At 38.0% G+C, this 27,290-nt stretch overlaps 1 protein-coding gene across 1 annotated transcript in view; it reads left to right on the top strand.

The window, feature by feature from the left end:
• The window catches only part of LOC148017136 (uncharacterized), a 37,216-nt gene extending 25,397 nt beyond the window's left edge, over window positions 1-11,819 (top strand). Inside the window, exons 3-4 of the mRNA XM_087663423.1 lie at window positions 10,467-10,501; window positions 10,682-11,819. Coding sequence (XP_087519549.1) covers window positions 10,467-10,501; window positions 10,682-11,605 — 959 coding nt within the window. The 3' untranslated portion in view covers window positions 11,606-11,819. The remainder of the gene's footprint in view (window positions 1-10,466; window positions 10,502-10,681) is intronic.
• The last annotated feature ends 15,471 nt before the right edge of the window (window positions 11,820-27,290 follow it).

The following is a 27,290-nucleotide window of genomic DNA, read 5'->3' on the forward strand; positions in this document are numbered from 1 at the left end:
GTCATCAACACCCATGGATGGTCGAGATAGCTTGTTTGTTTTGTGATATATTGGATCTAATAATTCCTTTCATTCTCCTCTTGGGGAACATTTGCTTAGTAGGATGAAAACCGTACCATTAAAAAAGTTCATTTGCCTTTGCAAGTCCTGGTGGGTCATTGGGCAGTTGACAAGCACCCTTTGTCTGATGCATTGGCCTCTTTGGGGTAATCACTTGGACTCCCTTGGTAAGATAACCATCGCCTTTGTAGTCTTGGTAAGCCATTGGGCAGTTGATGTGTACCCTTTTTCTGATGCCCTGTTGGGAATAAAGGGCCATCGTGCCTTTTATATGTGCACGGGTGTGAACACACCCTTAGCACATTGTACTTTCATATATATATATATCTATCTAAAAACCTAAAGTGGTACACTTTTCATTGTACCTAAAAACGTGTTTACTCTCTACTCTGCTCTCTCGCACTCTCTCTGTCTCTCTCACTGCGTGTAACGACTATCTACCTCGATCTCGGTGCCTAACCGATTCCCTACAAACTGGTATCAGAGCTTCGGCTAAGGTGTTCACACTCCTCAGAGATTGTGCTGGACATCTCTAGTGTTTCGCTCACGCGAAATCTTCAGGTTGCCACTGATTTCAGGCACGTGTGTGTCCTGCACTGTCAGTCGACAGTCTGGAAACCCAAAGTCTGCACAGGCGACCAGGTCTGAGACCACGCTGCAGACCAGCGTCGACAGGGCAGCTAGGCGACAGCTTCATCAGGTGGCGGGCGTGACGGCTGCGTGACTGGTGACGGGCATGGCAGCTGCGTGACAGGTGACAGGCGCGACAGGTGCGTGGCTGGTGATGGGCGACAGGTGCGTGGCAGGCGAACAGGTGGTGTCAGCATCAAGGTGCATGACTGACGGGTCAACGGACCCGTCATCAATCTTTTTTTTCTCTTCAAAATCCTTTGAAATTTCCCCCTCTAACCAAGGTGTTTCGCGCGCGCAAGCACAATATCTCAGATTAGTGCAAAATTGGCCCGAAAATTTGGAGCTTTTCTCGAATTTGGGGATCTCAACACAGAATTGGACTATCTGACTCAGAAATTGCAAAGTTGGTGCACATTTGCCCGGGAATTTTGGGGCTTTTTCACATTTTAGTGAAATTCCTTCAATTTCACTGAAATTAGTGCACGCAAGACTTGGAAAATTTGGGGATTTGTCCGATTTGATGTGAACAAGATGCAACAGTGATATCTGTCTCCGAAATTGCAGGAATTTGTGACATATTGTCCCCGACATTTGGGGCTTTTCATGTACATGCACAAATTGGGCTGAAATTAACCCAATTTCTCGACATTGGGGCACATTGGACCCCGTGCAATTTGGGGCTTTTGCGATTTGGGCAAAATTTGTACAACATTTGGTCATTTTATGTACATGCAGGTTGAATTCCGCGCAATTTGGACATCAACACTTGGTTGAATTTGGGGGTTTTACTGAAATTGTTCTATTTTGGCAAAATTGGACTGTCCTATGCATGGCAGAGGAAATGCAGATGTGTGTTTGATGCTTTTGAGCACAAGATTTGGGGCTTTTGACCGTTTATGTCAAATTTTATGCCCGTGGGTACATGTACAACAGAAATTGCAGCTGAAATTTTGGGATTTCTCATGTAATGTGATGCACATGCCCTTGGAACAGCTGTAATCAGTTGGATAATGCTGTAGCACTTGGTTTGGCGCTTTTGAAAATTTAATTACAGATCTGAAATCTGTACTTCTACGTGGTCATTTATTGCTGACTGGTATTTGTTTGTACCTTGGTCACTTGGGTGACAGTTTGGGTCTGCATTTACTGGTTTTTTGGTCACATTTGGGCTGAAAATCATGGCTGGCAGCAATGACAGCAGTAATCTGATGCACATAAAGAAGCTTGAAGGGGCACACAATTTTGCAGTTTGGCAAAAGCAATGCTACAATATCTTGTTACAAAAGAAGAATGCAAAGCCGATCAAAACCAAAGGGGCAAAGCCTGGGACATGGATCAGGATGATTGGGATGAGTTAAATGAGCTTGCACGCTCAACCATAGAGCTATCAATTTCTGATGCGTTGCTGTTCAACATTGAAGGTTTGGATTCTGCATATGCTATATGGACTAGACTGGAAAATTGTATACTCAGAAGAGTGTTGCAAGCAAAGTGTATTGGCTGAAAAGGCTTATGGATTTGCGTATGAAAGAAGGTACAGCAATGCCTACTCACTTGAGTGAGTTTAACTCCATTTTCAGCCAGCTGGTTGCCTTGAAGTTCATGATTGATGAGGAATTTAAGGCTACTTTCTTGCTTTGCACTCTACTAGAGAGTTGGGATACATTTAGGACTGCTATGAGCAATTCTAATGTAATCCTTTTGTATGCTGATGTAGAGAGTGCTCTACTTGTGGAAGAGATGAATCGGTAGAACAATGCATCCAGTAAGTCTTCCAGTGCTTTGCATACTAGGGGCAGATCACAGGAAAAGGGCAATTATAATGGCAAGGGACGCAGTAAATCACGTGGCAAAGATGTTGAATGTCATCATTGTGGAAAGAAGGGTCACTTTAGACGTGACTGCTACAAATGTAAGAAAGAGAAAGGAAAAGGCAAGAAGATAGATGATTGCAAGGAAGAGAAGGAGGACAGTTAGCCTAAGAAGAGTAGTGAAAAAATTGAAGAGGTGAATGTAGTCGCTCATGACAATGATAGTGGGAGTGATGTACTCTGTCTTTTCACATTTTGGTGCACATGCTTTACTTGTAGATACAAATGATGACATGCATACATGGATTCTTGATTCAGGTGCTTCCTTTCATGTCACCCCTCATCGTGAGTGGTTTTCCGCCTATACAGGGGGTCGACATGGTGTTGTCCATCTTGGGGACAACTATGCATGTGAGATTGCAAGTATTGGCAGTGTGCAGTTACAGTTTTAGCATGGCTTTGTCTTTACACTTCAGCATGTACGGCATGTATCTCAGCTCAAGAAGAGTTTGATTAGTACAAGGCATCTAGATGATGATGGTTTTCATACCACCTTTGGTGATGGAAAATAGAAAATCTGTAAGGGATCTAGGGTTATTGCCAGAGGTTGCAAGAGTGATACTTTGTATCCATTTTATGTATCTAGTGTGCGTGACCATGTTGTTGCCGTGACCAAGCAGCCAAGCGTTTCTTTGTGGCATGGCCGGTTGGGACACATGAGTCGAACATGAATGAAAGTGCTTTCTCGTTTGGGTTACTTACCTCGTCTTCATTATGCTGATTTTGAGCGTTGTGATCATTGCATTTATGGCAAACATGCAAAAACGTCTCACAAAAAGTCTCTTTCTTTGAAGTGGTGAACTGTCTTGCTTTAAGGAAGCAATGGACAGACATGACAACAAGAAATGGTATAAAGCCATGTTGTCAGAGATGGAATCTCTTGAAAAAAATGACACTTGGGACTTGGTGCAGTTGCCTAAAGGGCAGAAAACCCTTCCATGCAAATGGGTTTATAAGATAAAGGTCATTTCTGATTCCTCACCAAAGTAAAAGCAAGATTGGTTGCAAAAGGGTATAAGGAGGAGCATGGAATTGACTTTGATGAGATTTTCTCTCCTGTAGTCAAGATGACTACATTGAGAACCATTTTGGGCTTGGTTGCAGTTGAAGATATGGAACTCATGCAAATGGATGTAAAGACTGTGTTTTTATATGGTGATCTGGATGAAGACATATATATGCAGCAGCCTGAAGGGTTTGTTGAACAAGGGAAATAAAAAATGGTATGTAAACTCGAAAGGAGTTTGTATGGGCTGAAACAAGCACCAAGAGAATGGTATCATAAGTTTAATACATTCATGCAGTCCCAAGGCTTTCATAGAAGTCAAGTGGATCACTGCTTGTACTCCAAGAAGGCAGCAGACGACAGCTTGATTATCTTGGTTTTGTATGTTGATGACATGCTGATTGATGGCAGGGATACTCATGTCTTGGATTCATTGAAGCACAGTCTTCATGGCAGCTTTGACATGAAGGATCTGGGTGATGCAAATCACATTCTTAGCATGAGAATACTCAGAGATAGATCGAAAGGCTTACTCTATCTATCTTAGCAGGAGTATATCTCCAAAGTTTTGCAGGGTTTCAATATGGAGGGGGGGAAAACAATTGGGGTTCCATTGCCTCCATATGTGAAAATCAATGCAGAGGACAGCCCTACATCTGATGATGAGAAGGCTGAAATGGCCAAGATACCATATGCTTCAGCTGTTGGCAGTTTGATGTATGCTATGGTTGCTACACGTCCTGACATTGCCTTTGCAGTGGGAGTGGTTAGCAGATACATGGCAACCCCTGGCAGGAAGCATTGGGATGCAGTGAAATGTATTATGAGATGCCTCAAAGGCACAAAGGAGTTGTGCATCTGCTTTGGAAAGCAGAAGGCATCTGTTGTTGGCTTTACGGATGCAGACTATGCTGGTCATGCGGACCGCAGGAAGTCCACTTCTGGTTATGTGTTTACTTTCACAGGAGGAGCAGTCTCTTGGATCTCCAGGCTACAAAAGTGTGTTGCATTGTCTACTACAGAGGCAGAGTATGTGGCTGCCACTGAGGCATGCAAGGAGGCTTTATGGCTTTCACATTTGGTGGGAGAACTTGGCATCTCAGTGCTAGCACGGAATCCTGTCTTTCATGCAAAGACAAAGCACATATAGGTGAAGTACCACTTCATTAGAGATGTACTTGACAGCAAGAGCATTGAGCTTGTCAAAGTGCATACAGATAATAACCTTGTAGACCTTCTCACGAAAAGTCTTCCAGCAAAGCAATTCGCTCATTGCCGACAGATGATGGGAGTTGGATAGATATATTTATTTCACCTTTGTACATACTTAGACTTAGCTGATTCTTTTCTCCTCTTAAGGCACATTGCCTTTAGGTGGGAGGTTGTTGGGAATAAAGGGCTATCGTGCCTTTTATATGTGCACAGGTGTGAACACACCCTTAGCACATTGTACTTTCATATATATATCTATCTAAAAACCTAAAGTGGTACACTCGTCATTGTACCTAAAAACGTGTTCACTCTCTACTCTGCTCTCTCGCACTCTCTCTGTCTCTCTCACTGCGTGTAACGATTGTCTACCTCGATCTCCTTGCCTAACCGATCCCCTATATGCCCTAGGTCTTTTGGGGTGGGATGCCTTGGGGTAAAATGGGCTTGAGCTTTTTTAAAAGTCCCTTTTCTAGTTTTAGTTTTGGGTGTGAGAGGGGATGTTGAGCTAAAAATGCATTACAAAACTAATTAGCTCTTTTAAACAGCCCAAAAACTCAAATGTTACCAAACTTTCATTAAAAAAAAAAAGCTTTTCTAGAGAGTTTTCGTCCCATAGGCAAAACTCTAATTTGGGAGGATCCTTTTGCATCTATAAATAGTCAAGCTGCTCACCGTTTAGCCTATTCCATTTCTATTTGTTTTGCAAGTTACACTAGTCCACAACCTCTCTATGCTGTTGGCACTCCGTTTCCAGCTTGCTAGGAAGTGCTAGACAGCTGTGTTTTGTATTAGGCCTGCATGGATTGCCATGTTAGCATTGAGGCGACAATTCTCAGCTTACTGCCTTGCTTCAATACACATCCCTACAGCTGCTGCCCTGCTGTTATCAGCCTCGATGATCGGTTTCCAACCTCCAATAGGTGGTACACTATTGCTTTTGCTAAATTTCAGCCTTGCGATGGCTGTGTTTTGGTTACCAGCGTGCTGCCATTCCACATTCAGCACTCTTTCATTTCCGATTGGTAGTTACAACACTCCGGATCCGTCTCTAGTGGACGTCACATTCTCACTACTCTCTTAGCCCGCTCATATGAGAGCCATTGGTTGTTAGAGAGCTCTGCCTTCGAGCATCTCTTTCCTTCATTTGCATTTTTGATTCATTCACTTTGGAGTTCTTTATTCTCTGTTTATGTTTGTATTTTTGTGTTTTGTATGTATTGTGTTTTAGATTTGTTCATGTATTTTGTGTTTTCTTAACATTCCTATAACAAGAGGTTCATCTACCATTTTTCAAAGTTTGCTTTGCCTCTCGAGTCTTCATGCTCTATAGAAGAAGGGAATCTTGGAAAGATTTTGATGCCTAGTGTAATGCATGCGGCAACAACATTGGTGCAATCCTCATGTAAGATGTCCATGCGTTGGCTTGTGAGAGTAGAGTTTGTAGAGTGGTGTGAAGAACGTGCAACCCTATAAGAAAGAGCTCTTGGCTGTCATTCAAGCTCTTTTTTTCTTTTTTTTTGAAAGCGATTTGCATAATGTTGATAATGTTGATTTTGTAGTTTAGATTGATCATTGGACTTCAAGATATTTTCTCACTCAAAGTTTTCTGAGAAGCATATGAGATGAGCCAATGCCTTGTCCATGTTCAATTTTTTGATTGTTCATGTGGATGGAAAGAAGAATCTTGTGGCTAATGTTTTGTCTAGAAACCACAGGTTTCAATGGCGCGCATTGCTTATCACAAGGAATTGGTTGGGGTGTAGACACAAAATGTGCAAGATGAAGACTTTAGCAAGAGTTACGATTAGTTGATTAATATCAGTACCAAAAGCATTATGCTCTTTGAGATTGTTGTAAATCTTTGAGGTAAAAAAACGATAATTGGAAGCTATGCCCCATTGTATGTAGGGTATTTAGGTATTGATGCAATGTCTGAAGTAGTGGAGTCTTTCTTGTATGAGCTAGCTTTGAGGTGAGATGTTGAGGCCTTTGTGCAAACATGCATAGTATCTCAAAAGGTTAAGTATGACCAGCAAAAGGCACTTGGATTACTATATCCGTTGCCTCTTTGTACTGTCATAGATTGCTGTATCCACTTGGATTACTATATCCATTGCCACTTTGTACTGTTATAGATTATTGTATCCACTTGGATGAGTTTGTGCATCCTATATATGGGTGAGTTTGGGATTTTATCATCTTTCCTAGATTTTCTAGCATATCATGGAGAGGAGTTTGTAGGCCACCTCATTGGATTCATGTTTATGCCCTTTATTCCATGTTTTAGGCTCATTAGTGTATTTAAATTGTCACTTAAGACAGTTGTTACGCCTAGTCACCCTGGACTCTAGTGTCACTAGGGTTAGGGTTTCTTATGATGGTTAAGCTGATTTTGTCTATAAAAGGACACTTTGTGCAACCCTGGTCCCTAGCATATTAAGTGTAGCCTTATTCACAATTGTATTTGGAGCATTCTACTTTCATTTATCCATTAGGACATTGGCTTTCATTTGTGATTATGATTGTGCTTCAATTATCTCATGTTAGAAACATGGATCTAGAGCGTAGCAGCTATGGCAGGTGGAAGATGAAGACGAGACTCATGATGACATAGACTTAGAGACTGACTGTTACACAAGTGAATTAGATTCCAAGATGGAAGCTTGGACTCATAAACACAATCTTGTGTAAGAGATTGATAATGACAATGACAATAACTGAAAGGAGAAAGTATCATGATATATTGCATTCAACTTTATGAAAGTGATAGTCAAGTATAATGCTTTATAGTAGTTGGATAGTAGCATTCTACCTCATTGTGCCTATGGGATTTAAGATTGTTTACATGTCTCTTGCCTTACAGCTCCATACAAAGAGGCATACAAACAGGTGTGATTGCCAAACTCTCAATACCCCTCCTCAATCACAACCGTGAAAAGGCACTAAGTTTACAAAGGCTGTCATGCGTATAACCTTGCTAAGTGTGGGTATGCCATTAACATGATAATCATCTAGAGGCTGTTGCAGAAAAGGCTAAATGTGGGTACCAAACACATGATGGACATGCAGAGGTTGTAACAGGGGCTTCATTAAGTGTGTAGATGTTGTTATGCATAGGTTACATGAGGAGTTTTTCATGGTTTATGAAAGGAGCATTACTAAAGAAAGGCTTAGCAAAATTTTGGGTCAAGGACCAATAGGTCCTTGTGCTTTTTTTCATCTTTAGATATGTCATTATGAGCATAAGAAATCTTCTTGTCCTTCTTCACATTGATGTAGTCCACTTTACTCTTTTGGTTTTCATGGTTGATCTTCTTCTTCTTCTTCTCCATCGCTTTGCTTGCTTTGATCTTTTGGTCCTCTTCTTCATGGTCTTTTTGATCTTTTTCTTCTTTGACTTTGCTTGCATTAGTTTTCATGTCCCCCTCAAGCAAAGGTACTTATATGATGACTAGAATGTCTTCAAAGTCTTTAAATAAGATCATTGATTGCACTTTAGAACAAGTAAATCCATCCATCCGTGCAAGTGGAACAAAAGATTCTTCCATGTAGTATAGATGAGCAGCATGAGTAATGTTACTCTTCATGAGCGGCAACCACTCAAAAACCTTCATGCTTGGCATTCTATGATAGGAAATCAGCTTCAAATGATTGAGAATAACTAGTAAACCAAATGATCTTGAATGTTCCAAAAAACACAAGTGCCAAGAATCACTAGATTAGTTTCAAAAGATACTAGCTATGAAAAACTTGATGTCAAGCTTGATGATGCTTGATCTGCAGGTGGACTGCTTCAAATCTTTTTCTTGAGGGTTAACTTGCTTGGTATTGATCAGATTTGAGTAACAGAGGGTTACTTGAGCTGAGAACAGTGAGAAAATGAAGTGGATTGAAGCTTGAAGAAAAATGGCTATGGAGTCTCTGTTTAGGCTTTTAGGACAGGACTGGTTTTTCTGTTGTAGCAACTCCCATAGTGGACTATTTGGCCTCAAAATTTATTAGGAGAATGCTTATGTGATGGGCTTCAAATGCCCCATAGCTGCAGAATGAACCGTGGCTTGTAGGAGGAGAATCAACAGTATGAACAGTGATAGGCGCAGACACGACAATGACGACGAATTTCAGCAATGCCAGGCAGAGGGAGCAGCAATGTCGTGCTATGATGTGACAGAGAGTTGCGCAGGGAGTCAAGGGAGAGAATTCCAGAAGAAAGCGTGATAAGATATGGCTTGTAGAGAGAGTAATGAAAGCTCAAAGTGATGTAGGTCCAATCTGGCTATGGCTGTAAAACAGTGAGTGTAAGATTCAAGTGAGAGAATGAAGACATGCATTCAAACTGAGCTGACCTGAGGTTGAACAAAGTTGAGAGGAGGGTTGAGCCATGCTTGATTGAGCTTTGATACCATGTTAGAAACACGGATCTAGAGCGTGGTAGCTATGGCGGGTGGAAGATGGAGACAAGACTTATGATGACATAGACTTAGAGACTGAGTCTTACACAAGTGAATTAGGTTCCAAGATGGAGGCTTAGACTCGTAAACACAATCTTGTGTAAGAGATTGATAATGACAATGACGCTAACTAAAAGTAGAATGTATCATGATATATTGCATTCAACTTTATGAAAGTGATAGTCAAGTACAATGCTTTATAGTAGCTGGATAGTAGCATTCTCCCTCATTGTGCCTATGGGGTTCAACACTGGTTACATGTCTCTTGCCTTACAGCTCCATACAAAGAGGCATACAAACGGGTGTGATTGCCAAACTCTCAACATCTCACACATACACACCCCCTCTCTCTCTCTCTCATCTATTGCCCAACCACTTCACAGCTAGGCCAACAAAAACTGTGAAATGCAGCCTCTATGACTCATGGTGAGTAGTAGTAGTGAATGACAGCATGCTGGGCAGCTTGATCTGATGAAAACACAACTGTGGAAGGTGATGCCAGTAGTGCAGATGACCTCCACACAATGATCAGCAGCAGGGTTATTTCAGGAGGTATGGCATCCTTTAGATGGCCACGACAACAATTGGTGATGTCGGGCAGACTAGAGAGATTGGGATGGGAAAAGAGATGCAAGTGCTTTTCTGTTGCTGAATTTCAGTGTTTTAAGGTTAGTTGCTTGCAAATCCTTTGATTCAACCAAATATGTTTCAGCCTGCCAGCAAGCTATTTATTGGCCACCCAATAACTGCTAGAATCAGTAGATTCACAACCCGAGTTAGGCAAGCAGAACCTTAGGGGGTGTGGATATATCATGCAAAGCATTGAAGAAATTAGAAACTCAAAAACCAAGCATCCAAGGCTTCAATTCACATGATTTAATGAGGATAAAGTTCTAGCAGAACATACTTTTTTCTTTAATAGCATAAGATTTTCAGCTTTGCGGATCATATGGATATTGTAAGATCATTATGCATTTGCATGTTCAGATTTCTCCATGGGCAAAGTTCTAAGATTTATCTGAAGGTAGAACAAATTGGTGTCATATATGTATTCTAATGGTTTTGGACATCTGCAGAGTAAATAAAGGGCCTTAAAGTTGTGAGCTTCCAGATGTGTAGTAGTAGAAGATAATTTTTGGTGGAACTTTCGTGTAAAGTACCTGATAATGAACATACTAGGTACACAATGAATGTATTGACTGTGTGATACTCACAAGCTGTTTGCTCATGCAGGTAATAGTGGGGCTTCAACAATTGGAGATTTTCAGGTGTGTTTTAGAGCATGAGATTGACTCCTTCACATATTCCTATTGGCCTGGTTTTAAACCATTTCTAGCGTTTCAACTTTTTCTTGAAGCCATTATTAATGTTTTGAAACGCCATGAGCTCAGCTAGCACTAGTGCCAGTTTGTTGCAGGGATGCTAAACAGTGTTCCATTTGCTTGCAGAACCAAGGGACATTTTCAGGCTTCCCACTCCGATCGACTTGTGATTTGAAGATTCCTGTTTTGGATCACACAGCTCTTAAGAGAGCTCAGATATCTCCTATAGAACCTCATTCTAAAGCAAGTGTGCAATCTGAACATGGAGATAGAAGGAAGGAAATATATTTTCAAGGGGATTTGCGGAATAAACCATCAAGATTGGGAGGAGTTGTATATCATGAAGGTCATGATTACTCAAACAACGTGGCTGTAAAACATCAAGAATTAGAAAATCTACACACAATGCATGGGGTTTCTCAATCAAAAAATCTAGCCCATTTTTCTGAAGCTGGCAATAGAGTCAATGATTCACAGAATCAAGCCCTTCTCTCTCTAGGAAAGAGGTCTCGTGGGGTTTTTGAGGAAGTTACTAGTTCAGAAAATCTTAACTCAAAAGCAAATAAGGCTGCCACTGCTCAACGTGATATATCAACTTGCAGGGCCAATGTTTGGCTTCAAAGATGGCATCCTACTATTCATATTAACAAAGGTGCTCAAGGGCATGAGAGTATACAGTCCGATGGAGTTGGAACAGAGTCCATGAAATGTTTTCACCTTGGCACGAACAAGTCTGAAGGTGGCAATGTTTGTGGACTGGCCGATATGGGGACAGGTACCAGAACTGAGAAGAATGCATTTTCTCAACTGAATAAGAAGGGGCAGATTTTGGAACACATAAATGCACACTCTGCAAAGAAACTTCCTAGTGCAGCAGCCATGGCCATTGTGGGAACAGCTGCAAGACAATTCTGCTCAACACAGCCTCAACGGAAGGGCTCGTTTGCTTTTTGGTCAGGATTTGGGATGACATCAATGCAAAACGAAGATGCTTTAAAAGATAAAGGGAAGGGAAAATTGGAAGACAAAGGGAAGGGAAAGTTGGATTAGTAACACAATTAGAAGCGAATTGACAAGCAGCAGCAAACTGTCTCTGTATTCTGGCATCTTGTAACTTCATTATCATTGGGACTACACTGTAAGTTGTCTCTGTCCCAACATATTCGTACATTGAGTGCAATGTGTATCGAGAATCATTAACACAAGATTCATCCCAAATCATACGAAGCAACACATTTGTGTAAGATGATTGGTTTGATTTTCCCATTTGAAATACTCATGTTTATATAGGTTCTATATTATGATTGTATAACTAGAGGCTGTTCAAAAGTGCCAGTGAATAGAAATAGTGTTAACCACTTAAAGAACTTGTATTTTTGTGTGCCTGTTAATGCTCTTTGTTGCAAACAGCTTCTCTCCTCTTCCATTGCTTCCAAAGACTATCATGGTAAACATGTTAATTTCCATATTTAGCTGCTGGCAGTAAGATTGTGTTGTGGCACCGTGTTGTCTCCCATTTAAGCTGAATGATAGTGCATGACCTACTGCGCTAATGCATCACTATGGTTTCCTAAACCTACCATTGTGAACCAAAAAGCTCAATAGGCACACATGACCAATTGGCGAACGAGTGCAGTTATTCGAGAGTAGATGACTTGGAAATCACTTTTGGGAGAGTCCAATTAAATCCGATGTTGTAGAATATTCCATGACACATAAGCAGGTCAAGTACCATGGTGACCCAACACATGATCTCAGTTTTTCATATGTGCGGGCTTTGAGTCATAGCAATTATTGGAGATCATCTGAATGCATCCTGTTCAGCAATCAATACAGAGAGAAGAGGTTCTCAAAATGTCTTGGCTGTCGTTGCTTAGGCCTGGTAATAGGCATCATTTGGGCTCACAAGAACTGAGTGCACAATGCATTTGCAGGGCATCGCATTGCATAAGGAATGTCCATTGCAACAAGCTATTACTGCGAAGAATTAATCCTTCTATGTATGTTCGAAGTGACTTATCAACAACAATGTAGCTCTATGTGTTTTCACCGTGACTTATCAACAATGTAATATAGCAAGATTTGTAGCATCATGATCTTAAAGGTGATTTTCGTTGTGCAGTTGCATAGTTCTGTGTGCACAAGCACAATCTCCATTACAATCTGATTTGGGTGTGCCTAAATGTACGGATGGGGAATTTTAAAAACCACATAGGTCTAGAGTAGTTTATTGTTTACACTTGTAGAACTCTACTTCATTTCCCTTCTCTCCTAGTTGCTTTCATTTGGCCTTCCATTGAATTTGGGATGTAGGAACTAATATCTTGTTTATTTGAAACATATAGCATGGTTTTTTGAATATGTCATAGAGTCTAACTTGTACTTAGCACTTGATGTATATGTCTTTGTAATAGAGTCTAACTTGTGCCTAAATGTACGGATGGGGAATTTTAAAAACCACATAGGTCTACAGTAGTTTATTGTTTACACTTGTAGAGCTCTACTTCATTTCCCTTCTCTCTTAGTTGCTTTCATTTGGTCTTCCATTGAATTTGGGGTGTAGGAACTAATATCTTGTTAATTTGAAACATATAGCATGGTTTTTTGAACATGTCATAAAGTCTAACTTCTACTTGGCACTTGATGTATATGTCTTTGTAATGCTTGATCATGTGTGGTTTATTTGGTAGGAGGTGCTCAAGGCATCGATGACTAAAAGTGCAAAAGTAGGTATGTTGGTGATGAATTTAGGAGTAATGTGGTTGGCAAATAAGTTTTACAGGGGCAATGCAAGGGAGGGAAGATGGAATTCAACGATGCTGTAAGTTTTGCATTGATCCTTGGCCCAAGAGTCCAACTACCTTAAGATTCCTTGACTTGATATTTGCTTGCAACATTTCCCTGAACTAGGCCAACGATAGTGTCGTGTTGTCCATGCTCCCTTTTTCATCCTTGATTATGTGGCCATGCAATTTGAACTACCTCTTTTAATGATTTTTAAATTGTCCCCTTTTTTGGGAATGACTACCCCTAGAAAATGGTACATTGATAGTAAGTTCTGTAGTTGAGTTTGAAGCTAAAATGATATGAATAGCGCTTGGTGCACCTTGTCCTCTAGATCATCGTGTTTCTTCATACCTCAGGGCCACTCAAATCATACATAAAGAGCAAGGCTTTAAAGTATTGCTCAAGAGGCATGTTTGCACTTTAGAGTATCATGTTGTAATTGAAAAAAGATGGTCAAATGCATACCATGCTCTAGCTCTACCTAGTATGGTTAATTGGCAATCAATATGAGTAATCTACTACTACATCTAGCGAGTTGGTAAGGCTTCATGTAAATAATTTATGGAGTAGGAAGGAGTCGTGTTGTGTCTTGATGTAGGGTTTGTATTGACATCATGATGCGATTAGAACAATGGCCTTCCCATAATTATACTTCTTAGAAAAGTATCACCTGTAGATAGTGGACTAATTGGAGGGGTTTGCATAGCAAAGGAGGATTGATTGGATGGAGATGCATAGCCATCAAGCCATGAAGGGCTTTCATATCACAATTGGCCTTGATTAATAATTCACACATATACCAAGGTACAAAAAAGGTAAACTTGTAGAAAATATGGCATGACCTTAGTACACAAGTAGCTAAAAGCTTTGATATATACAAGGACAAGTAGTTTGCTTGATTCCACGTAGTCATGCATATTGAAATTGAAAACAAGTCAAGCATATCATATGTTGACCTTGATCAACAAGCAACTAATTGGCCACAATTGATTACAACTTGACAAGGGAGGGAGGGAGGAATGCCATGTCAAGGTGTGACATTCAAGATAGAGGAAAACTTCAAATTGCTAGACAATAGTGGCATGGAGTGATAGGAAGGAGGGATGACATGTGTTGACCCTAACTAGTCCTATATGAAACACATTCATTAGTTTGAAGGATGAAATGATATGCATATCATGTGTGGATTAATAAGATGGATTAAAGTTGCACTTGATTAATATTGTATTGTCTTTTATGGTTCTTTAGTGGATTTTTTACATTCAACGAGTAACTCTCTAATTGATGTAGTTGACAATTTGGGTGAATCTGGTTGGTAACATTGATGCTGTTGATAATTAGGATAAATTTGGTTTGGCAATGTTAGGTGTGTAACCCCACGAAGATGGATAGACTCCTAAGTTCCTAAACACTAAGTTCACCAATTCAATAAGGTGATGTACAATGCAAGTGTGCAAAGTGAGCACTTGGCCCCATTGCATGATGAGAGCATAACATTCATTTGAATCATGGTTGATAAGTATTGTGGATGGATTTTCAACAAGTGATAAGAAAAAAGCTTACCATAAGGCATACTTCAACATATTTTGTGCATATTGTTTCTGTATCATCCATATCCTATGAGGTGTGTGCATAACTTCAAGTCCTAAGAAAAAATTTAGCTCTCCCAAGTTTGTAATATGAAATTCTTTCTGCAACATAGCTTTCATGTCATCAATGCCTTGCACGTCATCACATGTGATCACCAAATCATCTACATAGATCACCAAAATCACATATCCTGTCTGTGTTTTCCGAGTAAATAGGCCGTGATAAGCTTTACCTAGCTGAAATCTAAGTGATTGCAAGTGGGAAGTAATCCTAGCATTTCATGCTTGTGGGGCTTGCTTTAAGCCATACGATGCTTTCTTCAATTTGCATACATACAACAGATAGTCAGGATGCACATAGCCCTTTGGATGATCCATATAAACCTCTTTTATCAAATCTTCATTTAAGAAAGCATTTTTCACGTCCATTTGATAAAGATTTCAGTGTTTGGATGCAACCAATGCAATAATAGTTCGTACATTACAGTTGCCATATTAGCAACCGAACTAAAGGCCTCCTCATAATCTAGTCCATACTATTGGGCATATCCTTTCACTATTAATCTGGCTTTGTACCTCTCAAGTGAGCAATCGGACTTAACATTTTACTTTATAAACCGACTTGCATCCAATAGGTATTTTGCCCTCAAGCAACCCAACCAAATCCCATGTTCTATTTTTCAGCAAAGTCTCATATTCATCATCCATAGCCTTGTACTAGTTCTCATCCTTAAATGCTTCTACAAAGGATGTAGGCTCTTTAGCTAAGTGTAATAATAACATAACTATTATAAATGCTAACTATCCCTTCATGGCTAATGTCGATGTGCTAGCCCCAAACTCTGTCTAAACTCAAAGTATTTCTACTTAAGCCTTTATATTCAACAATTGTATTTTTTAAGCACTCAAATAGCTTCAAGCTTCCGTAGGGTTCTACATCTCATGTATGATTGACTATGTATAGTCAACTAGGTATAATGCCAAAGGAAACAAGTAGATTTTACCATATGGTCTACTTAAAAAGAAAACAACTTTTAGAAGTAATTACTCATAAAACTATATCCGTTGAGGAGTTGTTAGTCAACTAGCAAAAGTTAGTTCCATGCTTGATGTTGTTGGCATGCTTATCCAATTGTTGATAAATACTTGTTTGGTACATTGTTCTTGATGTCATTAGTATGCTTATCCAATTTATGAAAAATACTCGTTTGGTACATTGTTCTTTATTTCTAAAAAATAAGAAAATAATATATATGACATAAAGTACCTCCAATATCTTATAACAATTAACAAGTGTTCAAATACGAAAATTAAAATACACAATAGATAAAATAATGATTCATAGACAAATAGTCACAACAAAGGACTACTTTTACTTTAGGACATGAGCAAACAAAGATCTAGACAATTCTATTGAGGTTATCCCCAGACATATATCCATTCACTACCATTGATATTGATGTTGTTTGTTGAGATGTCGAGCTCTACATGAGCTGGCATCCACTAGGTGCCTTGGTGATATGGCATTGTATTATTCACTAGTGTGTTAGGTGACCGACATGAGGATATGCCAATGATTCTACGGTTGGACTACACCCATGTAATCCATCCTTAGTTATGGCACATTTATTGTGCCATCTCTTATTTACTAGCAGATTCACACTTAGTGACCATGTGTACATACATTGTGGTACTTTCTTTTAAGAAGCCACTTCTATGAAAATCCCTTATGATGGCCATTTTAGCCACTAGAGTAAAGGTCTCCTCATAATCAATACCATGAGTTTGCACATACCCTTTGGCAACTAGTTGTGCCTTATACCGCTCGATAGATCTATCTAACTTATTATTGACCTTGTAAACCCATTTGCAGCCAATAACTTTCTTGCCTTCAAGTAAAGGCACTAACTCCCATGTGTCATTATCCATAAGTATTGCTATTTCTTCATCCTAGACCATAGCATGATCCCAATACTTATTACCCATTATATCCTCAAAACAAGGGGGTTCCACATTTTGCACAACCTTAGCCATGTATGCATAGTGATGATCTACATAGTTATCATATGTCAATCACTAGATTGGCTTTCTCATTATACTTGACCTACATGGACCTGGATCACTACCAAGTGCCTTAGCATCCTCTTGTGCCTTCCGCGCACCATGTGTTTTAATAGATGGAATCCTAAACTCCTCATCCAAGCTTTACTCAAAGCCATCTGAATCGGCATTAATATGAGTGAAACCTAACGATACATCTATCACAATAGGTGAGTCCCCAACTTTCTCTTTACCTTTTCTTAACACATGTGATGTATTGGGTGGTGTAACATGTGACCTCAATTTGCCACTCCAAGGTCCATCAACAAAACCATGACTAGGAGACTCTTGTGGTCCACTCAATGTGGATTTTTTCCATTTTTAATTTCAGTCATCTGAAGGTTGGATCATGCATCAAATGGATGTTAAGAATGCCTTCTTGTAGAGGGAGTTGTAAGAGGAAGTTTGTGTGGAGCAGCCACCTGGTTATGTGAATGAGAATCATCTAGATTATTTATGCAGGCTTTGTAAGGCCTTGTATGGGCTAAAGTAAGCACCTAGGGCATGACATGTCAAGATTGCAGAATACCTTTTCAACATTGGATTTATAGGGCATAGATTGACCACTCACTCTATGTATGTGGCGAGAATAATGCATGTATTGTCGTCATTACTATATATGTGGATGATTTGATCATTGTGGGTGATACTGAGATAGAGATTGATAATGTAAGGGGTCTTCTCAAGGCTAAATTTGAGATGAAGGATTTAGAAGAGTTGCGCTATTTTCTCAGCATAGAGATAATCAGGACTCTAGAGGGTATATGGTTGTCACAGAGACAATATGCATTGGATATATTGAAGAAGTATGGTATGGCTAATTGCAAGCCTATTTCTATATCTTTGGATGTTAATGCTAAGCTTAGTGCACATGAGGATGACTTGATTGAGGATGTCACTATGTATCAGAAGATTATGGGAAGCCTTATCTATTTGACAAGATCACTAGGCCGCCAGACCTAAACTACATAGTTGGTTTGGAGAGTTAGTTTATGTAGCCTCCACAAAAGCCACATTTGGATGCAACACGACACACATTGCACTATGTAGTCCACATTGGACTATGCCTTATTCTACGATGCAGGTGTATCCCATTGGAGTTGCATGGTTACATAGATGTAGATTGGGCTCGTAGTATTTCAGACAAGAGATCTACTAGTTGTTTTATGTTTTCCTTTAAAAGTGTTGTTGTTACTTGGAGTAGCAAGAAATGGCCAACTGTTGCCATATCTAGTATAGAGGCAGAGTATAGAGGTGCTGAAATTGCAATACGTGAGGTAGCTTGGTTATACAAGCAATTTGGTGATTTGAGGATGTAAGTGGATAAGAAGGTTATCATCTACTGTGATAACCTTAGTAGCATTCAATTGGTTAGGAACCTAGTGTATCATGTGTGGATCAAACACATAGATGTCCATTACCATTTCATTTGGGAGTGGGTTCTAGCAAGTGATATTGACTTGGTTTATGTTAGCACAAATGATCAAGCAATCAACATTTTAACCAAGGCCTTGGGAGCTGAGAAGCTTCAATGCTCCAGGACTATGCTTGGAGTTCATGAGCTCATGCTGAGCTCGAGGGGTAGTGTTGAGATGTTGAACTCTACATGAACTTGCATCCACTATGTGCCTTAGTGATGTGGCACAATGTTATTCATTGGTGTGTTAGGTGACCGGCATGAGGATACGCCAATGATTCTATAATTGGACTACACCCACATAGTCCATCCTTAGTTATGGCACATTGATTGTGCCATCTTTTCTTTCCTAGCGGATTCACACTTAGTGATCGTGTGTACATATATTGTGGTACTCTCATATTAGTCTTTTATCATGTTGTAGACTAAGTTCTTTTGTGTGGAAGAAGAAGAAAGAAAAAGATGAAGATTTTAGCTCTATCTCTCTATGCGCTCAAGTCTCCATTGCTTTTGTGTGTGTGCTCTCTTGGGTGATTCACCTCTCTCCCCTCTTGTATGTTTTCATTGTCAACCAAAGTTATTTCAATAAGGATAAGTAGTTGCAAGTTTCCACATTGTTGCTTTGCCTCTATAGGCTGTGAATAGAGCAGTTTTAGTCCCTATCTTAGTCATGACAAAATGATTTTAACGCCATAGAAGGCCCTGAATTAATGCCAATAGAAGGAATGCCTTTCTTATTCTTGTGCCATGTGTGATGAATGTATGCAATTTATGAGTAAGGTTGAAATCGATATCAATGATCCCAACAAATATCCATTCAGTAGCATTGATATCAATGTTGTCCATGCACAAACAATACTCGAATGTTCAACTAATATTTTGTGCATGAACAACAAAAACATTTGAGTTGACACAACACACAATTCATTGGTGCACTAAACAAAATCCGCATAGGAACACACAAAATAAATGATAAATAACACTTAAATCAAATGTACCAAAAACTAGTACAAAATGTACTCGCAATAAAACACCTATTTTATGAACAAACAAATAGATGACCACAACAAACCAATATCTAAACTAAAAAAAAAAAGGAATCAACAATTCTTGAAAGTGTCAATAATTGATCACTAACAAATGCCCAAAAACAATACAAGTACTAGCAGGTTCAAAGCATTTGTTGAGCTAAATGACTTGTTAGTAAAACAATCCAAGCTAATCAAAAGATGCCCCATGAAACATCAACATCATAAAAATGGATTAATAAATGGTGTCATTGGTATCTTTAGAAAGGACAAACAACATCAACCACATACAAAATGGATAAAAGATCACTAACATATGCCTAAAAAAAATCCAAGTATGAGTAGATTCAAAGCATTTGTTGAGCTACACAACTTGTTACTAAAACAATCCAAGCTAATTGAAACATGCCATGAAACATCAAAATCATAAAAATGGATTAATAGATGGTATCATTGGTGGTTTTAGACAATATAAACAATGCCATCTAGATAGAAAATGGATTGAGTTTGCAAACAAGTTGAAAGAAGAATAAGATGTAAATAACTATATGTATTTAAAATAAACATTTCTTTGACATCATCACAAAAAATAACACGAGAATTTCCGGTGGGAACAAGCAACAACAACATGTTAATGAAAACACAAATTGGACACCACCAATGTAACCACTTGTTAACATACACTTGGTAAATTGAAAGTAGTCCATGCAAAAGGGCACTTCTAACAAAAAATGGCATTTTAATGTATTTGTACTAGCTAAAATACAAGTTGAAGTTTTGTTATGATCTTAAAAACATCGATAAAATTTTTAACTATTTTACCTATAAAACTAGCATTCCATGTAGATTTGAACATCAAACAGGTTGCTTTGAGAGCTTACCTTTATTTTTACTGATTAACTTTTTGTGAGCATGTAAAAATGTATTTGTTGGCACATTTTTCTCATGTTCTACAATGTTATCAAGGCCATTTCCAGTGTCCATTGTTACTCTCATTATGTTCTATGAGTGTTGTTCCCAATTTTGTGTCATCATGTTATTGTTTTGTTTGGACAATGGTGGTTATGGCAAGTTTAATAGCACTCCCATTACTAACAATGGTCTTATATTAGCTAATGTGTATGAGAAATTGTGCTTCAATTTTCACTTGCTAGAGAGTGAAACTTAACATGTTTCATCAATGAATAGTGGTAGAATGTGTATGTGCAATTGTGCTCCAATTTTCAATTTTCGTTTGCTAGAGAGTGAAACTTAATATGTTTCATCAATGAATAGTGGTAGAATGTGTTGTTACGCATTAATTTTACAATTTCATTGACAATGCTTCCTCCTAAGTCCATTTTCCCATCATGTATTCACTTTTGTATTGTATGTATGCTGTTTGCTACAAAGTTAGTTTTGCTTCTATGCTAGTGGGAATATGTTGTAAGGCATGATTATTTAAGCCAATATTCGTGATTGCAATTTTGGTTGATATATCTTTGCTTCGAGATAGCTTAGTAGTCAATGTGTGTTTTCTTTGTATGTTCATGTCATTACAAATAATTTCTAATTCTTGAAAGCGTTGCAAAATAGTCCTTAATGTATGATATAATTATTTTGTGAATAAAGATGATTGCAACAAAAGTATGTCTATGGAGGTGAAGAGGATGTTTGTTATGTACTTTGTTGTTTCCAATGTGCCATGCAAGCTCCTATTAATATAACGTGGTCCTTTTTATTGTTGGTTTTCCATGTTGTTTGCATTCATCTCATTGAATGGGTAAGTTTTGGGTTTGTTCTAGCATGTGTTGTTGTTGCTACCAAATTGTGGTAATGGTTTGTGTGAATACACTTACAACCACCAAGATACTTTTCCCTCACTAATATATATTTGTCCCTCAAATTTTTGTACATACCCATTCACTTTAGAGAAAAAATGGTCTAGTAAATATTTACATTGATGCTTCTCTATACATTTTTGTGTTGTGTGCTCTTAAGCTTCTTCTTTTTCTCTAAGTTGTGTTTGTGCATTCTTCCAATGATAAATCAAACATATGGCATTAGTGCAGGCTTTGGATTCTTGGATAGAGCCATCAGCACCCTCCACTTCATCTACTCCAATTGGGGTTAGATTCAATGAGCATTCATAGGTTGACTAATAATGTTGGTAAGCTTATAGGCCTCAATATAATTAGATTTTAAATTTCAATTCATTTTGGATTTTGTTTGCACTATTGTTAGTAGTATGTAGGCTATTTTTTCATTTTGTGTAGAATTTTTGATATCTTTCATTTCTATATGAAAGGCCTATTATAGTCTACTTTGTGCTATGCTATATAGCATAGGTTGACTTTATGAAAAATTTCCTATGTATCTGTAACTTATAGATCAAGTGAGTTAATCACCATGGTTGGAAATAATGATTTATTATGTACATTGGCTATTAATAACAAGTTGGATGGAACTAACTAACTACTATGTGGTTATCATGATATGTCATGTTTGCTTGTGAAAGTGTTGTGGAACATTGTGCAAGGAATTGGTGAACATCCTATTCTGGCTATGGAAATTGCAAGTGTGGCAAAAACTAGTATTATTCGAGGAGATGTTTCAGGTTCCAATAGAGCTCTGTAATCAATGCTAAACTGCACTACTTATTGGAGAGAAAATTTGCTTGGATGATAGAGATATGCAAGCTTATGCATTGATTCTACTATTTGTTAAGCAGACCATGACCTCACACATTCACTCATGCAAGACAACCTAAAGATGCTTGTTGTACACTTGGACATTTACATTAAGAAAGAATGAGATATGTGTTTCTTGCCTATGTAAGAAATTGGAGAGTGAAATTGTGGATGAAGGTGACTCCATGGATAGTCTTTTTGACAAAGATCAAATATGTTAAGGAGTAGTTAGTTGGTGTAGATGAGATCTTGCTAGACAGTTCACTTGTGCAAAATGTTCTCAATGGTCTTCTTGGTTCTTATTAGAAATTTGCATTTACTCTTTTGTAACACCTTGTTATTTGAGGAGTCAATTTCTGTTTTGATGCAAGAAGACCAATCTTGGGTAAATAGGTCCATTATGCATGGTATAAATCAAGAGTTTGTGGATAGTTAGAAAGGAAAAGAAAAAGATATCACCATTTGCTATATGATTCTTGCAAGTCTATTGTGGATTTAGATATGGTTACTCTAAAGTTGATGCCACTTAGCACATTAATTCATAGCACAAATTTCCCTCTTATTTTGAGTTTGCCATCAAGTACATTGATAACCCCTCTTATCTTGTTAAAGGAGTTGGTAAATGTGTGCTAACAATTGCTACTAGTAGTACTTTCACACTTTTAGATACTTTCTATGTACCAAATATAAAAAAGAATTTGTTGTCAAATTTTGGACTCACCAATATTAGTTTGATTGTCAATTTTGTAGATGAGAGATGTACCATTCATGATCCATCATGTGGTGATATGATTATTGCATCTAGTTTGCAATGTTATGGATTGCACAAGCTCAAGAATCATGGAAAATGTGTGGAAGATATTGCATGTGTAGGTGTAGATTTATGAGCTATTCTAGATGGAAAAGTTTTGCACCAACATGTTGGTCATTTGAATTTTTCCACTTTGTTGCATTTGTGGATTTGACATGATGTCTTTATTGCCCACTCTTGAAGCACTTGTAAAATTATTAGTGAGGGTTGCACATTGTGTAAAATGTGGCATGCTCCCTTTTCAAAGATGGTTCATTAAGAGCTATTTGCAAATTTTAGCTTGTGCACATTGACATTTGCAGTGGTTTGATGCAAACATTGCCAGTTGGAAATTACCTATACTTTGTAAATTTTATGGATAATTAATCTAGGCATGCATGGGCATATCCATTTAAAGCTAAGTTCAAAGTGTTCTTATGCTTCAAATAGTTTGTATGCATGAACATATTTGACATATTCCAAATCAAGCACTTTCCAATTCAAACAAAGGGAGGAATATATGTCTAAAAAGTCCTGTTTTGGTGGGGCTGAGTATGGGATAAAACACCAAGGTATAGTGCCATATATATGTCAAAAAAATTGTAGTTGATAGAAAGAATAGATAGATTACTTTGCATGTTTTTGGCTGCTTGGCTTATGCTTTCACATGCATGCAACATTGCTAAATTGGATGACAAGGCCATGACATGTATCTTTGTTGATGCATAAGGAAGAAATTTATTTTAGTCTTGAGTTTTTGTTTAGAAAGGGTAGAAATCAAGATAGATTTAATAAAGCATTGTGTTGTGTAAAGCAAGTGCCTTGGGGTTGGTATGAGAAAATATATGCATACTTGACTTCACTTGGTTTTCAGAGTAGTCCAATTGAGAGAACCTTGTAACTCAAACATGAGAGTGATGGACATCTAATAATTGTGGCAAAGTTGATTAAATATTATCCATTGATCCTAATAAGACATATATTGCTATATTAATAATCATTTAAATTTGGTTTTTAATATGTAATATTAGGCAATAATCATTTTGCACCAAACAAAGTATGTTGAGACATTGTTGCATAGATTTGGTCTTAAGAATTCTAAGCCTATTGATGCTCCTATGGAGACATGTTTGAAGTTGAGCCTTCATGTATGTGTGAATTCTTGCATCCTTATATCTAGCAATGGTAATGTTCTTTGTGCTTGTGTTAGGAACAATGTGAGTTGTGCATCTTGCTTTTCTTATTTTATCAAGAACATTGTAGGCTTTAATTTTACTTAGTTTTAGATTATACCTTGTGTTATGGAATACAATTAAGGATTAACATGTGATGTATTTGGAAATTGTTGTGCATGGCTCCAAAACATTTCTTTCATTAGCTAACCATTTTACTTGTTGCTTTTCTTTTATTGATTACATTGTAATTAGAAGTAAGTGTATTGAGATTGTAGACTAGGTGATAACAATGTGGATAATTTTGTCAGGGTTTTCTCTATAGATGTTTATGTAAGTGCTCTTGAAATTTTAGCGTTTTTATATAAATGATATACTATAGACATTTTCTCTATAGATGGCTATAGAGGGTAGACTATTGATTTTTCAATGGGATGGCATTATTTTGTAGAGATTCATGAAAAGTTGGTAAAAGATGAAGGTGTGCATTTTTAGTGAGTAATTGGATGGTAATTAAGATTGCCACATGTTATGAAAAGTTAGTAAAAGTTGATGTGGTATGTTTGTAGTGTGAGTAATTGGATGGCAAAAAAGATTGCCATATATTACACAATTTCTTGTTGTTTGTGTTTATTTTAGTAACGTTTTATACATCCTTATTCAACTCATATAGATTAGTAACATTGATCGTATATGCCATAGCATTCCACATGTTACTTATATAGTCAATTTTTTTTCTTAAATGTATCATTGTTCTGAACTATATGTTTTATCTTTGAAGTTGTCAATAAATGTGTTCAAGCCCAGGTTTGTGGTAATGTTGGTTACATACATAGAAGTACTATTGTCCATGCAAAAACAATATTGTCCATTGGTTTTACAATGCAAATGACAACAACTATAATCAATGTTGAAAGGTATTAAGTAAGGAAGTTTAAAATTTATGTTTTTTTTCCTTTTTCTCTCCCTTGTTTTGTCACCCTTGCTTGGATGTAGTAGATGCTGCAAGGAAATTATGTCATCTTCAATGAGGTGGAGTTAGGTAGTTTATATGTGGTAAGTGCACTTGCAATATTTGTTAAATTTCCACCTTTATGTGTAATTGTTGCATTTAAAGGTGTGTGATAATGGTAGTTATTTCCTTCCAATTTAGGTGTGCTTGGTGCAATAAGTGGAAAAATGAGAAGGCAAAGTAAGGTAGTTAGGATGATTGAACTTCTGTTGAATTGTTAAGAGAGCTAAGGAGTAGACATAGTGAGCATTTTATAAATATAATTTCATATTTTTTTGTGATCTCCAAATATTATTGAAGACAAAACTATACAAGACAAAAAAACGCTTCAAAAGATGCACTTTGTTAATCACGGGATTAAGAAAAGGGCCAAAGAGAGTTTGCCATGTGTGCAAGAATATGGTATTCTTGTCTCCTCTTTTTTGGAGGTAATATATTCCTTTGTATTCTTTTCAACCACAAGCAATGCTAGACTTTCAAACTCAAGAAACTCCTCTACACAAAACTTTTTGCAAGATTTCACCACATTATCAAGATCCTAAATAGGGTTGGAAATATCTTTTGCAATTGCATAATAAGCTAACTCCATGCCATTTTGAAGAAGAAAGTCTAGGAGCCTTTCTGAAGGAGAAAACTATGTGATTTGAGATAATTCAAGAATCCTCAATGGTGACTTACCTTTGCCTAGAGATTTCTCAGGCATCCCAATACTTGCTACTGAGCATGGAGAAGAAGCTGAAGGAATTTCAAGAGCAAAGGTAGTACAAACTGAACCCCTTAACCCCTAGAGACAACCTTCTTCTTTTCCTCTTCTGTGTGTCCACATTTGGGGAGCCTTGAAAATTTTTGGGACAAGATATCTCAAGATCTAAGATATGGTGCGAAAAATGGTATCCAACCACACCCAAGTGCATCATTGCTTTGTATCTTGACAAAGAGATATAGCAAACACAAAACACTACAACAAAATAGTGAATGAAAGGGAGTATATGGTGCAATACAAATATGTTGCAAAAACAAACATCTGATCCTAACAAACAAACCTCCTCAATTTGTATCATTTTGCAATCAATAAGCTTGAAAAACAATTCAAAAAAATGTAGGAATATACAAAAATAATGCTTAGAGTGCAAAACAATCAAGATGCAAGATCGAGTTTAAAAAAAGTGTACAAGAAACTTGCCACAGATTTTTATACACCACTAAGCCGACTTAACATGTGGACGATCATCAAAAACCCTAGTCAATGATAGGATGCTATGTATCATGGACTACATCAACTATATAAGATGGGCCCTAACTTATGTAGACCATTTTAGCTATCACACAATGGCATGAAAGCCATTTTTGAGTTCCTCCTCCTACTACTAATCACACCATATCATTTTTCCCTTGCTCTCTACCTCAAAGCGCCAATAATACAACATGATTGTTTGATTTCAAAGATCCCCATTGTTGGTCCTCATGCCGTATCATTTTTTCCTTGCTCTTTGCCTTAAGCACCAACAATACAGTACAATTGTTCAATTTCAAAGAACCCCACTATTGGTCCTTGCATTGTATCATTTTTCCCTCGCTTTGTACCTTGTAGTGCCTCTTTGTACCCATCTATATGACACAATGCTTCAATTGCGAAGGGAACCAACTGTTTGTCCTTGCACTATATCAGATTTTCATTTCCCTCTGCATCTCCCAACATCTCCTATAGACACCTAATGATATGGCATGATAGTTCAATTGCAAAGGGATCCACTGTTTGTCCTCACACCGTATTGTCTTTACTAAGTATTGAAACTTAGATATTCATTGCTTGTTTGTGCTGCCATTTTCTATTAGGCCAATGGCAAGGACAAAGTAGACAACAAGGTACATTTTTATAGACAGCAAGGATAGTGGACTAGAGGCTAGGCTACCAGAGGTTCCAGCAAAGGCTATTTCCCCTGAGAGGGGAAGGGCAAGAAGCGAGTTTTTTGAGTGAGTTTTTTTTTGGCAACCCCTCTATTCTTATTCCACATAGTTCACTTATTCCAACCTTAGATGTACCCACCTCAACTTTTCACTTCCACCACCATCGCCACCACCGCCACTACCGCTAGCTCTACTGCCATCATTTCCTTCACCACCACACACACACACACACACACACACACACACACACTCTCTCTCTCTCT

This window comes from Lygodium microphyllum, chromosome 22, assembly GCF_053477565.2.
Source record: "Lygodium microphyllum isolate KBCC chromosome 22, Lygodium_microphyllum_v1.1.10, whole genome shotgun sequence".
Lineage (NCBI taxonomy): Eukaryota > Viridiplantae > Streptophyta > Polypodiopsida > Schizaeales > Lygodiaceae > Lygodium > Lygodium microphyllum.